This window comes from Lithobates pipiens, unplaced genomic scaffold (genome assembly GCF_037356315.1).
Source record: "Lithobates pipiens isolate NorthernLeopardFrog02 unplaced genomic scaffold, aLitPip1_a1.2 Scaffold_27, whole genome shotgun sequence".
Classification (NCBI taxonomy): Eukaryota; Metazoa; Chordata; class Amphibia; order Anura; family Ranidae; genus Lithobates; species Lithobates pipiens.
The window spans coordinates 38834080-38849404 of record NW_027507788.1 but is presented as its reverse complement, the minus strand read 5'-3'; the positions used below and the strand labels follow the sequence as shown (position 1 = coordinate 38849404).

Sequence of the window (15325 nt, the reverse complement as noted above, 5' to 3'; positions counted from 1 at the left end):
TCGCAGGCACCCTGGACAGGTAAGTGTCCATATTTTAAAAGTCAGCAGCTGCAGTATTTGTAGCTGCTGACTTAAGAAAAAAATTCGGCGGACCTCCACTTTAAGCACTTAATGAGCCTTATTGGTTAAATAACGGAGGGGCCGAGGGGGGTGTGATTTTTGTGTCCTCTAATAAAAAAAAATGATACAGGCCAGTAAAACTGCAGCCTGCAAAACTTTACTCCCAAAACTGGCATCAGCTTATGCTGCCACATTCCCCTTTTAAAACTTGGGGAGTGTAGACCACAGCTGCAACGGACAATCAAGTGCCCAGAATGCACGTACTGTTCTTGAAGACTGTCCGACCGTGTGTACAGGTCATAACAGTTGACACTGCAAGGACCTTACATTGGTCCTCTTCAACAACGAGCAGAGAGTCTGACTAATGCCGCGTACACACGGGCGGACTGTATAGCGTACTTAGTCCATCGAAACACATTTCAGCGGACAGTCCGCTCGTGTGTGGGCTTCAGTGGACTTTTTCAGCGTGCAGTCTGGCGTACTAAGTATTTCGGATTTTTCGAAATTCTGTCCGTTGTACTTGGGTTTCAGCGGACAATCCGCTCGTCAGTAGGCTAGTTCGACGGACTAAGAATGGCGCATGCTCAGAAAGGATTTACACGGCGGAAGGGTGCTTTGCTGTGTATTGGACTTCCTATTTCTAGTCCCGTCGTACGTGCTGTACACGTCATCGCGCAAGCTTTCGACGGACTGTTTGTGCATCCGTGTGGGGTCAAGTCCGTTCAGTCGAAAGTATGACGGACTGTCCGTCGGATTGTATGACAGACTAAGTACGCCATACAGTCCGCCCGTGTGTACGCGGCATAAGGCTTCTTTCACACTAGCCGACTCCAAAATTGAGGGATTTTCAGTGCAACTTTGGAGTCTGACTTTGATACGACTTTGAAGTGCCTTTGATAGAACTTTTACACTCTCTGGCATTGAGGTCATGTCAAGGTAGTGCAGGAACCTTTTCCGAAGTTGCAGAAAATTCAGAAGTGTTAATTGGAAAAGCTCTCATAGCGATGCATGGCATTTCACATGTTCTGTGACTTTGGGTCTCATAATTCAGAGCCCAAGTCTCACAGGTGTGAAAGGAGCCTTATGAGACCCAGATCCAATTCAAGTACACCCTAACTGCCCTATTTACACCATCCAAAGAAATTAAGGCAACTTCAACATGAAAGAACTGGGTTGGGACAAAGCAAAGGAAGTGTAATGTCTTCCTTAACTATTTGAGTACTAGCCTGTATTACCCCTTCATTGCTATCTTTCAGTGTTATAATGACTGACAATTACTTCATCAAGCAACACCCAAATTAATGTTACAGCATTTTTTAGGCAGACAGAGCTTTTATTTGGTGGTATTTAATAACCACAGTTTTTTTTTTTTTTTTTTTATAAAAAACAAAAAGACACCTTTCACTTACTTTCTGAAAAGTAAGTATAGTGCACAATCCCCCCAAAAGAACATTTTTTGGAAATAAAGAAACATGCCTGTACTGAAGGGGTTACAGCATGGAGCTTGGAACTGTGTTTAAGGTTTTAGCAAAGTCTAAAATATACTACAACCACAACCACCCATTTGTCCAGGTCATTGCCATCTCCCTCATCAAAAAAAAAAAAGTAACATCTGACCTTCAGAACTCCATGCTGGCTATTGGTTATATTATTATTTTTTTCATAAACTCTAAAATGTAGATTGGAAATAACTGAGCAAAGTGTTCGGAGGACTTGTGGGTGGAAGCCATCTGGTCCAGATCCTTTCTACTCGTGTATTTTGTCATTTCTAGTTGGTGCCATGTCATAACAGACAGAAGTTATTCATACCCCAAGGATTTCCGAGTCGATAAACAGGCAAATATTACAAGAATAAATCAAAATGTTTTCACACTTCAAATGCACTGGTTTCCCTTTAAATTCAAGTATTCAGAAAATTCAAGTTATCTTGTGCGTAACAAGATCACTTTATTATTAAGAATCAATGTTATTTAGACATTAAACATGCGATTAATTGTAACACAGCAAAACAAGAATGTAATTTAATCACTTTAGCAAAGCACTTAAATGCTGCATAAATATGTCCTTGTTAGCTTTAATAGCACATAAAACATCCTTGAACTCCAATGTGTTATTTCTACATTAGTATTATTTACAAAGGAACAAAATTTGGAGAGCAATAAAAAAGGCTTTGCGTGCAATCTACATACAGAAGCCAGACTGAGGTTAAATATTCCTTTCTGTGGAGGAAAAAACAGTGGGCTAAGACTAAAAAGGATAGTAAGATATACTGCAAGTTATTTGTGGAAAAAAAGAAAAATTATTGGAAAGAAGATACACTGCACAGTTCTGAAAAGGAAAAAAAAACATGGGTGGATAAAGACTGGCAATACTTGGTCCAGCAACAGCTTTGAGCCTTGTTTGTGACAACTCAGTGAGAACCAGAACTCAATGTTGAGCTCTTCTACGTAAGCTCTGGGTATAGGCACTCATCACAATTTGTATTGTATTGTATTTGTATGCTAATGCAGATCATTCATTTTTATATATAAAAATGAGAGAAAAAAAAAAACTCAGGACAAGTATGCCATATGGTATTATGTGTCTAAGCCCTTGTACACACGGTCCGACATTCCGACAACAAAATTCGTCGGATTTTGTCCGAAACTTGTGTTGCATACACACGGTCTGACAAAGTTGTCGGAAATCCGATCGTTCAGAACGTGATGACGTTATTTCGTTACGACGGGACTATGTTCAGACTAGTAGCCAATAGCTTTGGTCTAGGAATTTGATCTGAGCATGTGTGGCACTTTGTCCGATCGGAATTCTCTACACACAATCGGACAAAGTCCGATTGGATCATGTTGTCGGAAAGTTTTATAGCCCAGCTCTAAAACTTTGTCCGTCGGATATTCTGACGGAAACAGTCTGATGGAGCCCACACACAGTCGGATTATCCGACAACGTGGTCCGATCGGACATTTTCTGTCAGAATGTCGAACCGTGTGTACAAGGGCTAAGTCAGAGAGAACACTATATTGGGATTCTAGCAAGGACTGGCATATCTTTTACTGCCCACTGTTATTGGTGTAAGAACTGACATACTATGGCCCACTAAACACCTTGGGGGACATTTATCAAAACCGTAGCAGGCAGCATCTGGAACAGCTGTGCATGTCAACCAATCATCATCATCCATCTGCAGCTTGTTAATTTAAGCTTTGAAAATGAAAGTTGGATGCTGATTGGTTGCCATGCACAACTGCTCCAGATTGTGGCTGACACAAATTTGATAAATTCCCCTCATTATATTATAATCTCACCTTTGCTGCATTCCTCAGGTGGTCATAGTACACTTCCTCTATTGCCTGGAAATAGATGACACCTTTCAGCTTTGCTTCATGTTTGTCTGTAGAAAAAAAAAACTAACAATTACAAGTAAATCATGACCATGGGGTCATGGTTGGAATCCTGCACCTACTCTCTGGGGGGGGGGGGGGACTCTGAATAAAAATGTATATACAGTGCATCCAGAAAGAATTCATGTGTTACAGCCTTACTCCAAAATGAATTAAATTTTTTTTCCTTAAAAAAATTCTATAAAACAATACCCCTTAATGGCAATGTGAAAGAAGCTTTTTTGAAATCTTTGCCTATTTATTAAAAATATGGAAAAAAAATGAAAAATAACATGTACGCAAGTTGTCACAGCCTTTGCTCAATACCATGTTCAAGCACCTTTGGCACCAATTACAGCCTCAAGTCTTTTAGAGTACGATGCTACAAGCTTGGCACACCTATTTTGGGCAGTTTCTCCCATTATTCTTTGCAGAACCTCTCAAGCTCCATCAGGTTAGATGGGGAGTGTCGGTGTACAGCCATTTTCAGATCTCTCCAGAGATGTTCAATCGGGTTCAAGTCTGGGCTCTGGCTGGGCCACTCAAGGACATTCACAGAGTTGTCCCGTAGTCACTCCTTTGTTATCTTGGCTGTGTGCTTAGGGTCGTTGTTCTGTTGGAAGATGAACCTTCACTCCAGTCCAAGGTCCAGAGTGCTCTGGAGCAGGTTTACATCAAGGATGTCTCTGTACATAGCTGCATTCATCTTTCCCTTGATCCTGACTACTCTCCCAGTTCCTACTGCTGAAAAATATCCCCACAGCATGATGTGGAGGGATAGTATTGGCTAGGTGGTGAGGTGCCTGGTTTCCTCCAGACATGACGCTTGCCATTCAGACCAAAGAGTTACATTTTTAACCCTTTAAAGTCCACATTTTTCGATGAGTTAGAGTGACTCAAAATGTGCTCTACCAAATGGTGGAGCAGAACGTTAAAGGGTTTTAATTCATCAGACCAGATAACTTTGTTTCTCATGGTCTGAGAGTTCTTAGTGTGCCTTTTGGCAAACTCCAATCGGGGCTGTCACATGCTTTTTACTGAAGAGTGGCTTCCGTCTAGCCACACAGGCCTTGTGCTGCAGAGATGGTTGTTCTTCTGGAAGGTTCTCCTCTCTCCACAGAGAAATGCTGGAGCTCTGTCAGAGTGACCATGGGGTTCTTGGTCACCTCCCTAACTAAGGCCCTTCTCCCCCAATCAGTTTGGACTTGCGTCCTGCTCTAGGAAGAGTCCTGGTGGTTCCAAACTTCTTCCATTTATGGATGATAGAGGCCACTGTGCTCATTGGGACCTTCAATGTGGCAGAAACTTTTCTGTACCCTTCCCCGGATCTGTGCCTCTATACAATCCTGTCTTGGAGGTCTACATACAATTTCTTGGATTTCATGGCTTGGTTTGTGCTCAGACATGCACTGCTAACTGTGGGACCTTATATAGAGACAGGTGTGTGCCTTTCCAAACCATGTCCAATCAACTGAATTTACCACAGGTGAACTCCAATCAAATTGTAGAAACATCTCAAGGCTGATCAGTGGAAACAGGATGCATCTGAGCTCAATTTTAAGTGTCATGGCAAAGGCTGTGAATACTTACATACATGTGACTTTTTCCGTTTTAATTTTTTTTTATAAATCTGCAAAGATTTTAACCAAACTTTTTTAACCTTGCCGTTATGAGGTATTGTTTGTAGAATTTTGAAGAAAATAAATGAATTTAATCCATTGTAGAATAAGGCTGCAACATAAAATTTGGAAAAAGTGAAGCTCTGTGAATACTTTCTGGATGCACTGTAGTCCTACAGATACACCTGGCCCTTTGGGGACAACCATAATTGTGATGTGGCCCACGATAAAATGGAGTTTGACACCCTGCCTCAACCCCTCCTGTTCTTTGTGTAGGGCTCCCCACAGGCCATATTTATATTTATTATTTTGAGACGTGGTTTATGTCTATATAGGTTAATGACATGACTTGTGAAAACTATTGTGTATTTACTTTTTTTTTGGTAAATATCTACCGTATTTCAGACAATTTGACCATGTTGAATGCCTACAACAATAACCCAGTCCAGCAAAAAAATTACCGCAAAACAAGTTGACTAGGGTTTGCATTACATACAGCTGTATGAGGCTGGTTACACATACATAAATACGGTCAGCCAATGGAGCTTTACATTTTCAACAGAACAGGTATTTTCTTACCAACATAATAGGATAGAGTGCGTTTCATACGATCAAAGACAAACCAGCGCTTCTTCCAAGACTTAATTTTACCACCCATCTTTACCAGAAAGCCACGACACATCTTTTCATTTATTATTACATGAGAACATGTGTCCACAACGTGACCTGAGGTCTCAATGTGGGTACGGAGGTCAAAATCTTCTTTCCGAATAGGCAAATAACGAGTAAGAGGACGAGCCTGAAGAAGGAAAGAAGTACATTATCAAATGAATATATTAAAAACACAATCCATACAAAGAGTAATGCATAAAACTGAATGCAGAACTAACCTGGGAAAAATGTTTTTCTCTCATTTTAACCTCTTTCTCTACAAGCCTTTGCCTGTGAGCAGTCTCATCATGTAGACGTCTCTCCAGTTCCTCTCTCCTCCTCCTTTCATCTTCCAATGCTCTTCTGCGTGCTTCAACTTCACGTTCCTACAAGTGGTTCACACAAAGCTCATGCATTACCATCACTTTCACATTCAACAAATATAAATATACATTCCCAAAATGCATTCTGTCATATCCACACAAAGTGGTAGAAGAACAGATTATTAAAGTGTGGCAAAACACCTCCCTTCCCCCCCAAAACAATTATATATCAGTTTACTAGTCTTTACATTATTTGTTTCCAACTGATGATCCTGCTATTGACACACTACTTGTTCTAGGGTGACAACGGTCACTCACTGTACTGTATCTATAAAGGTGCAGCAGTGTCACCCTAGGGCTGGATGTGTATTAGACTACCAAACACTTCCCCCTTTCCTCATCTCCATAACACTGGAGAGAGGCATTAGAACCACATAACACACTTTCTGATAACATTGTTTTAGAATGTACAGAATGCACAGGACAGTCAAGGATTTATGATAGAAACAACATTAATTAGCTATAACCAAATGCCTTCAAGAGTATATTTATCAAACTAAAAGGGCAGTGGTGGCCCGCAATAATAAAATATAAAAAAATATATATTTATTAATTATTATACATGCGGGGTGCCGCATGCTTGGATTTCAGTCATGGTTTTTTTTTTGTTTTGTTTTTTTAAGCATGTGATTAGAGTCAGCGGTTCCAATAGGCTTCAAAAAAGGGTGTGCTTGGGGCGTAGAGCACTGCGCCACAAGCCCACCCAGTTGTGTGACAATCGCGAATGAATAATTGCTATTGTCACACCGATTCTTCTCCCGGGCCAATCAGGAAGCAGGTCTGCTTTAACAGGCAGTGGGAGGGGATGCCCCGCCCCCCACAGCCCTCCGGTGTTTCTTCAGTCTCTCCCATACAATTAGGGAGCCTGAGAATGAATTGGCAGTTTACCACAGAGCTGACCGTACATTCTTCTGTCCTGGCCATCTCTATGCCCTCAGGCTGAAAGCAACATCGCCATTTTGGCCCTGGCAGATGTAAACACTGCCATTTTTTTTTTGTAGCTGGAAAGCCTGAGATCCATTTTTTTTTCTAAACTCAGGCTTTTCAGCATAGAGGAGAGATGTGGGGACTTCTAGACCCCCATCAATATCTCTGTAAAGAGAACCTGTCATTCCCTGTTCCTATTACAAGGGATGTTTACATTCCTTGTAATAGGAATAAAAATGATAAAAAAAAAAAAGAAAATTAATGGGGAACGTGTAAAAAAAAGAAATAAATACAATTTTAAGCGCACCCATCCCCTCATGCTTGCATGCAGAAGCAAACGCATATGTAGGTTGCACCCACATATGTAAACAGCGTTCAAAGCACAGTTGTGAGGTATCCATGCGCTTGCTAGAGCAATAATTATAGCACTAGACCTCCAACTCTAAACTGGTAACCTGTAAAAAATGTTAAAGCGTTGCCTATGGAGATCTCCAAGTACTGTAGTTTAGCACTATTCCATGAGTGTGTGCAATTTTAAAGCATGACATGTTTTGTATCGATTCAGAGGGGTTAAAAATACAAACTGCGAGAGAGGTTTGTAATTATTTCAGGTGTCCAGAAGTGCAATTTGTTTACAGAGGATCCGTCAAAAGAAAATCAAGCCATATCACCCTTGCTTCAACTTACTCTGGATTCTACAAGCCTTGCTCGTTCCGCATGAGCCTCTAGCAACATCCTTTCCATTTCCTCAATCTTCAGCATATCCAGACCACTAGCACTGGAATAATAAGAAGGGGTGTATTAGACATACAAGACGTATAACAAGCAAACTGGGCTTGAGGTGTAGTCACAAATCCTCACCTAGACATATTATCGGGGGAGCAGGCAGAGTTTCCTGTGGAAACACTAGTGTCTAGACTGTCCGAGCTCTCCAAACTCAAAGTGTCATAGCCATGTGAAGGGTCATCATCACGAGAGTTCAAAGGCCGCTGGTGGTGCAGAATGGAATGGTGCATGATGGGGAGATAGCCTTGATGAGGAGTTCCATGAAGAGACTCCCACTGTGACTGAGCCTCAACGACAGCTTTCTGCTTTAACTCTGCAAGTCTCTTGCGTTGTTCTTCTATTACTTGCTGTCCTGTATAGAAAGGCATGATTACGAACAACACCATTCCTGACTTCATTGTGTGTGTATATAATTTTTTTTTTTTTTTTTTTACAGTACATTGTATAGTGCATCTTCGAGTACAAAAATACTAGCATGCCAACATCAGCCAAGCAAATCAATCTAACTACTGTCTATGATACATTTCATTTTTTACAGTGCAAATCAGCAAGCTATTAGCTTTTCTTTACACAACAGAATCTACATTCTGTACAATACAGCTCATAACCGTTACAAATGCTGAAAAATTAAGCTTAAAGCTGAACTCTAGGCAGATATAACAGACACAATTTAATGCAGCTCTGTAATCATTAATAGATGTAATGTATTTTTTTTTTTAAGTGCAAGCTGTGCAAGTGGCTAAATTTGATATGGTACCAGCCTCTTGCAGTCCCTCTTCAGCAGGGTAGAAGAGTAAGCGGAAAAAGCAGCAGGAGCCAATCCATTTAGGCACTGACAAAAAGCATGCTGATAGGAGTAGGGCAACTATGTGGCAGATGAGATTTAATGCTGATGAATGTAAAGTTATGCAGTTGAGGGCTAAGAATATGCATGTATCATACATACTAGGGGGGAGTACAACCGGGGGAATCCATAGTGGAGAAGGATCTGGGGGTTTTGGTCATAAGGTTAAAAGGGGTTGTAAACCCTCTTTTTTTCACCTCAATGCATCCTATGCATTAAGGTGAAAAAAAAACGCTGTCACTGACCAGCCCCCCAGTTTTACTCACCTGAGCCCCATAATTCCCACAGTGGAGATGCACTCACCCTCTCCACCCGTTGTCTTGGCTCTTGATTGGACAGATAATATCAGCACAGCCATTGGCTCCCACTGCTGTCAATCAAATCCAATGACACGGGCGCCGGGGTCGAGTCTGACATTCTGTGTCTATTGACACAAATGCTGGACTCTGTAGTGCGCATGCACAGTGACCCCCAAGGAGAGTGCTTTTCCTAGGGGGTTTCCCGATGTGAGGGGGAGCCACAAGCGCCCTTCGGGGACCCGAGAAGATGAGGATCGGGGCCACTCTGTGCAAAATGAAGTGTGCAGTGGAGGCAAGTGTGATATGTTTCTTAGTTAAAAAAAAAAACAAAAAAACACACACAAGGGTTTCGTAACCCTTTAAAAGCGTACAATGCCAAGCTGCAGTTTCCAAAGCGAGCAAAGTCCTTTCTTGTATTAAGAAAGGTATGGACTCCAGAGAGAGAGATATTTTGTGAAAATCATTATTAAGACCTCATTTGGAATATGCAGTTCAGTTTTGGGCACCAGTTCTCAAAAAGCATATTGAGGAACTGGAAAAAAAGTGCACAGAAGGGCAACCTAACTGATAAGAGGCATGGAGGATCTCAGCTATGATGAAAGATAAGAGAAATTGATTTTATTCTGTTTTGAGAAGAGGAGATTGAGGGGGAGACATGATCAACATGTACAAATACATAAGGAGTCCATATAGTGAACTTGGTGTTGCGTTATTCACGTTAAGGTCATCACAGAGGACAAGGGGGCACTCTTTACGTCTAGAGAAAAAGAGATTTCAGCTCCAAATACGGAAAGGTTTCTTCAGTAAGATCTGTGAAAATGTGGAATAGACTCCCTCCAGAGGTGGTTCTGCCCAGGTCAAGATTGCTTTAAAAAGACCTGGATCCGTTCCTTAATGTACATAATATAACCAATTTATGGGTAAAGTTGATCCAGGGAAAATCCAAAAATCCTCTCATCAGGAAGGAATTTTTCCCCCTGCTGTAGCAAATTGGATGATGCTTTTCTGGGGCTTTTTGCCTTCCTCTGGATCAACTGTGAATACAGGATTGTGTATATGGATTGTATGATTTTTTTATTTTTATTATTTGGTTGAACTAGATGGATGTGTCTTTTTTCAACCTGACTAACTATGAAACACGGAGAGAGAAATTAGTTCTTTAATGTGCTTCTACAGTTTTTACTGTTTGGTCACAGGATGAGGTGGGCTCCAGGATATTGTGGGCTCAGATGAAGTGAGTTAAATGATGCTGGCTAACAGACTAAAGACATCTTTTGATGGCATGAAGTACTGAAGAGGAGATGTCTGGACTGAATGAACTGAACTATTACAACAAAGGATGGCTTTCATTATCCTTTAATGGGCCATTAATTGTTATCTTGTCATTGTTGGCTAGAGTGTTGCTTTAAATAGGACTACTTTAAAAAAAAATATATTATAGTTATAGGGTTGTTTCATACAGTCCAGGCAAACCCCCATGATTTAACACTGCAACATACAGATGTTTCTCAGAACAATGAGCATGCAAATCAGGCAAAAACCCAGTGTGTGACCAGACAGACGGACATAAAACATAAAATTGAAATGCCATTCGAATGAGGCCACAGTCTAGCCAATTGCCATATCACACAGCACACTTCTAGGCTACCTGTGTGTTCAGGTAGGAGGGATTTTTCTGTGTCCAAGTCACCAGCTAAGTAGATACAAAGATTGCCAGTTGAGAGCAAGTTGAGAGACAAAATGAAAGACACCCAAAAATGTAATGAAAAGACGACAAAGATGTTTACATGGAAGTGCTAATAAATGCTGTGCTTGTGCAAGTTTTCATCAACTGTATGCAAATTTACAGTAACTCATTCTCTTAAAGCTCAAAATATTATGTGAACCTTAGGAGAAAGTTTACCCTCTACAGCATTTATTGCTCCCCTGGAGCTTAATGGATCAATTTTCATATCAATGCTACACAAAAGCACATAGCATCAATAAGACCACCACTGTAATGATACGATTTAAGGAAGATTCTGAATTATGGGAGAAAAAGGGAACAAAAACAGAGAGAGCCCAGGACTAAAACCCAGAATGATCTGTTGGAAGGAGGAGTGAAAACTTCCAAAATGCAATCTGTCATTTTGTTATTCTGCTGGTGTAATAGCCAATTTCAGTTTTTGGAAAATACTGTATTACATAAGAACATAAATGTGGATAAAAATCGACTACGGCTATCTGGTTTGTCAGGTTATACTTACTATCACAGGACGGTTGTAAAATACAATAGTTTTGCTGATCTCCTCTCTTTGCTGTTCTTACGTCTGAGCCTGTCAATGTGTCAAATGTTTTCCCACTGAAATCAATGGGTTCTATAAATAACTAGCAGGCAAAGGCAGTATAAGAAGCAAGGGTAGTTTCAGAAGAACCTTACTAAATTGTCAGAGAAATGTCACATCCATTACTTGCTAGACAGTAAATGTCGACAATAAAAGCAAATGTTACGTTTAGCAAAAAGTGCATGTACTTTAAATTTCCAACTCAGAATGTTGTGTTTTAATTAGGCGTGGAATTAGTTTTGGTGTTTTATAATATATCAGCTTCAACAGTATTTTTAATAATGCTTTAGAACGATGGGAGGGTAAGAGAATAAAATTATAGTGGCAGCAGTCACACTGCTGTGTGCTTTGGTGCCAAAACGGCTTCCCAATTTGAGAAGATATTTGTGTAAAGCTAGATACCGTATATACTCGAGTATAGGCCGACCCGAATATAAGCCGAGGCCCCCAATTTACCCCCAAAAAAACTGGCAAACTTATTGACTCGTGTATAAGCCGAGGGTGAGACATGCCTGTCCATCCCTGTGTGTGTGTCCGTCCATCCCTGTGTGTCCGTCCATCCCTGTGTGTCCGTCCATCCATCCCTGTGTGTGTGTGTGTCCATCCATCCATCCATCCCTGTGTGTGTGTGTCTCCATCCATCCATCCATCCCTGTGTGTGTGTGTCTCCATCCATCCATCCATCCATCCCTGTGTGTGTGTGTCTCCATCCATCCATCCATCCATCCCTGTGTGTGTGTGTATCCATCCATCCCTGTGTGTGTGTGTGTCTCCATCCATCCATCCATCCATCCGTGTGTGTGTGTGTGTCTCCATCCGTGTGTGTGTGTGTGTGTGTGTGTGTGTGTGTGTGTGTGTGTGTGTGTGTGTGTGTGTGTGTCCAGCCTACCTGTGTCCCGAGCCTTTGTCCCGAGCCTCCGTCCCGTGTCGTGTCGTGCCTTGCCTTCGTCCCGTCCCGTCCCGTCCCGTGCCGTGCCTTGCCTTGCCTCCGTCCCGTGCCCTCTTCGTCGGCGGCCATTGTAAAATTCAAAAGCCGCGCCTCCTCCTTCGCCTGTGATAGGCGGAACACTGAATTTCCCAGCAGCCTGTGTTCCGCCTATCACGGACGTCGTATCATCCTCGTCCGTAGTACGAGGATGAGACGACGCCCGTGATAGGCGGAACACAGGCTGCTGGGAAATTCAGTGTTCCGCCTATCACAGGCGAAGGCGGAGCCGGAGGCGCGGCTTTTGAATCATAGAATGGCCGCTGTCTGTCTGCTCGACACGCTGATCGAGCGGGCAGACAGCGATGACTCGAGTATAAGCCGAGGGGGGCACTTTCAGCCTCAAAAAAGAGGCTGAAAATCTCGGCTTATACTCGAGTATATACGGTAATTATTTATCATGGCCACCTGTACAGATTCAGTAATAGGGCAAGCTCAGCACACACTGCTCACTAAAGGTGGCTGTAGGAGTACAGCAACCACACTATAATATTGTACTTGTGCATATCATGTATACACCATCTTCTTGTAGCCCCTTGCATGTTGTTGAAGGATAAGTTCACCCTTAGTAACACGTCACACCATTTTAGTGTGCAATATGTAAAATGTTATTAAATCAGCAGCCCCGCACGCAACAGAGGTACGGAAAGACAGTTGTACTGAGAGTCTGCATGAGCCTGACATTGCACCTGCAATCTGCTGCTCAAGTGCCATGCTATGCAGGCTGCCAAGAAAAAAATAAATAAAAAAAAAAAAAAATTCACTTTTTTAACCTGAAAAATCATGCGCATTTATTATCCATTTTACAAATGTGAACTTAGCCTTTAGCCCTCCTTCACATTGACTGCCGCTTTAAAATTGCGCAATTTCATCTGAAATTGCACAACTTCAAAGCTGCATGTCAGTGTGGCTTCGAGTGCGACTTGGAAGACATCTGTGCAGCTTCATGCACAGATGTCTATGCAAGTCATGCACAAAATTACCAAAAGTATTGCAGGAACCAATTTTTCAAAATCGGTGCAGCACTGCAAAGTCAGCGCCGCACCGATTTGAACAGTGAAACTGCTGGCAATAGTGAAACTGCTATCAAATCGCATGACAAATCGCTTCCATGTGAATATTTTATATTTATATATATATATATATATATATGTATGTATATATATATATATATATATATATATATATATATATATATATATATATATATATATATATATATATATATTTATATTATTTCTTTTCATTCAGCACAATGGCTTTTTTACAATTTGACAATCTGCACTTGCTCCCTTGTATGCATATGATAAATTGACCATTAGAAAAGTTTAAAATTATGGCCACTAAATCAGAAGTGACATTTTCTGTAGCAAATAGTAGAAATCTATAATTATCTGGGGTCGCTTTGATTTATGCCCTATTTGCAAAGTAATTTTTCCCTGGCCTTCTAAAAGATAGCCAGCACATTGTGCTTATGTGCTAATATACCAGATCCACAGTCACCACTTTCCAGGAATAAACTAAGAAATCTCCCACAAGTGCACAAAAATGCAATACAAGCAAAAGGAATATCACTGCTGCAGTATTGATTTATCCTTGAATGCCCTTTTGCTGCTTTGTCTGTGTGTGCCCAGACTGCATGCTTTCTCACTGTATGTGTTTATCTATGCCCTGTGAGTACTCTGTGTGTTTTCTTACACTGTGTGCAGTCTGACTGCATGTACAGTTTCTATACTAAGGCTTACCACAACATTAATAAGTGGTTTTGTAAACTGTGTGCTGTCATTGCAAATGCAGTTTATGCTGTTAATTTTTGGTCTGCGAACTCGGTCTGCATTTTCTACAACTGTATATGGTCTGTCTGCTTGCCACGTGTGCTCCAACTGTGTATGATTTGTCTGCATATGCTTTGCATGCTTTGTGTGTTTTGTGTGTGTGTGCTCCATTTGCTGTAAGTGTGGGTGGCCCACTGCCTATACCTACTGGGTGTGCTGTGACTCCAAACTCTGCGTGCTAAAGTGAGTGCACAAGATGAAGAGACATCCAGCCACAAAGGATGAAAAATGAGGGGGAAGGTGAAGGGGGGTGTAACAAGGAGACCACAAAAAAGATGACTTATGAACCAGGAGTCCATGAGTGTAAAGATGTGCGTAGGAAACATCCAGTAAAATGGACAAATAATAGGAGGTGCCCTTCTGCAAAGGAAGGAGGAATGCAACACTGGGGATGGAAGCAGAGAGAGAGATGGAGCATGATGTAGTTAAACGTGTACAAGAACCTTCCAGTGCTGATGGCAGGAAACATTATACTCGATGCAGCTGGAAAAGATTCTTTCACCTTTTTGTAGTAGTGCTTGTTGCCTCTTACTCTGAATATCCTGCAGAGTGACCGCCAATCCACGGGAAAGACTTCCTGAGCCATTTGGTGTCAAAGGTGTACTCTAACAAGAACAGACAAGAAAACAAGTTAATCAAAAGTAATTTTTTAAGATTTACAAAAAAAGCAATGCAAGTAAACATAGGTACTTTATTAACTTACCTTTGGTGAAACACTTCTTCCCAAAGTAGAAACCGTGAAGTGGGAAGAAGCTGGAGAAACTGTTTTCATCCTTGGCAGTGTTCTACCACCATCGATTTCTGTTCGAGACAATGAAATCTAACAGAAAAGGTATGTTAACTGTCTATTTGCATAACAAAAATGGTCAAACATGCACACACTGAATTCAATTAAAGCTGAAATCTGGGTTTAAAAAATATTGTCTTAATACAGAAAACATGTGTTTTCTTACGTAAAACCTGGCATCCCAAAATTTTGCAGGACTTTGCCTCTAAGTAAGAGCTTCCTGTATTGTAGACCGGTCACTGCTGTTCTCTCTACTTGCTGAGGGTGACCGGTCTTGTCTCCACCCCTTCCTGTCCTTTTCAGCAGGTATCCTGTAGTGCAGGGATATGCAATTAGCGGACCTCCAGCTGTTGCAGAACTACAAGTCCCATGATGCATAGCAAGACTCTGACAGCCACAAGCATGACACCCAGAGGTAGAGGCATGATGATGGGACTTGTAGTTT

The 15325-nt window shown here is 41.4% G+C and overlaps 1 protein-coding gene across 19 annotated transcripts in view; it reads right to left on the bottom strand.

Moving 5' to 3' along the window:
• PHLDB1 (pleckstrin homology like domain family B member 1) overlaps nucleotides 1-15325 on the bottom strand; it is a 198451-nt gene that overhangs the window by 7098 nt on the left and 176028 nt on the right. For 10 of the 19 annotated variants that reach the window (XM_077456846.1, XM_077456832.1, XM_077456830.1 and 7 more), the window contains 9 exons: nucleotides 14797-14913; nucleotides 14596-14698; nucleotides 10598-10642; nucleotides 7882-8158; nucleotides 7708-7798; nucleotides 5950-6096; nucleotides 5639-5858; nucleotides 3366-3451; nucleotides 2250-2279 (listed from right to left, as the gene is read on the bottom strand). In XM_077456846.1, coding sequence (XP_077312972.1) covers nucleotides 2250-2279; nucleotides 3366-3451; nucleotides 5639-5858; nucleotides 5950-6096; nucleotides 7708-7798; nucleotides 7882-8158; nucleotides 10598-10642; nucleotides 14596-14698; nucleotides 14797-14913 — 1116 coding nt within the window. The remainder of the gene's footprint in view (nucleotides 1-2249; nucleotides 2280-3365; nucleotides 3452-5638; nucleotides 5859-5949; nucleotides 6097-7707; nucleotides 7799-7881; nucleotides 8159-10597; nucleotides 10643-14595; nucleotides 14699-14796; nucleotides 14914-15325) is intronic. The other 9 variants (XM_077456834.1, XM_077456847.1, XM_077456843.1 and 6 more) reach the window with 5 other exon arrangements.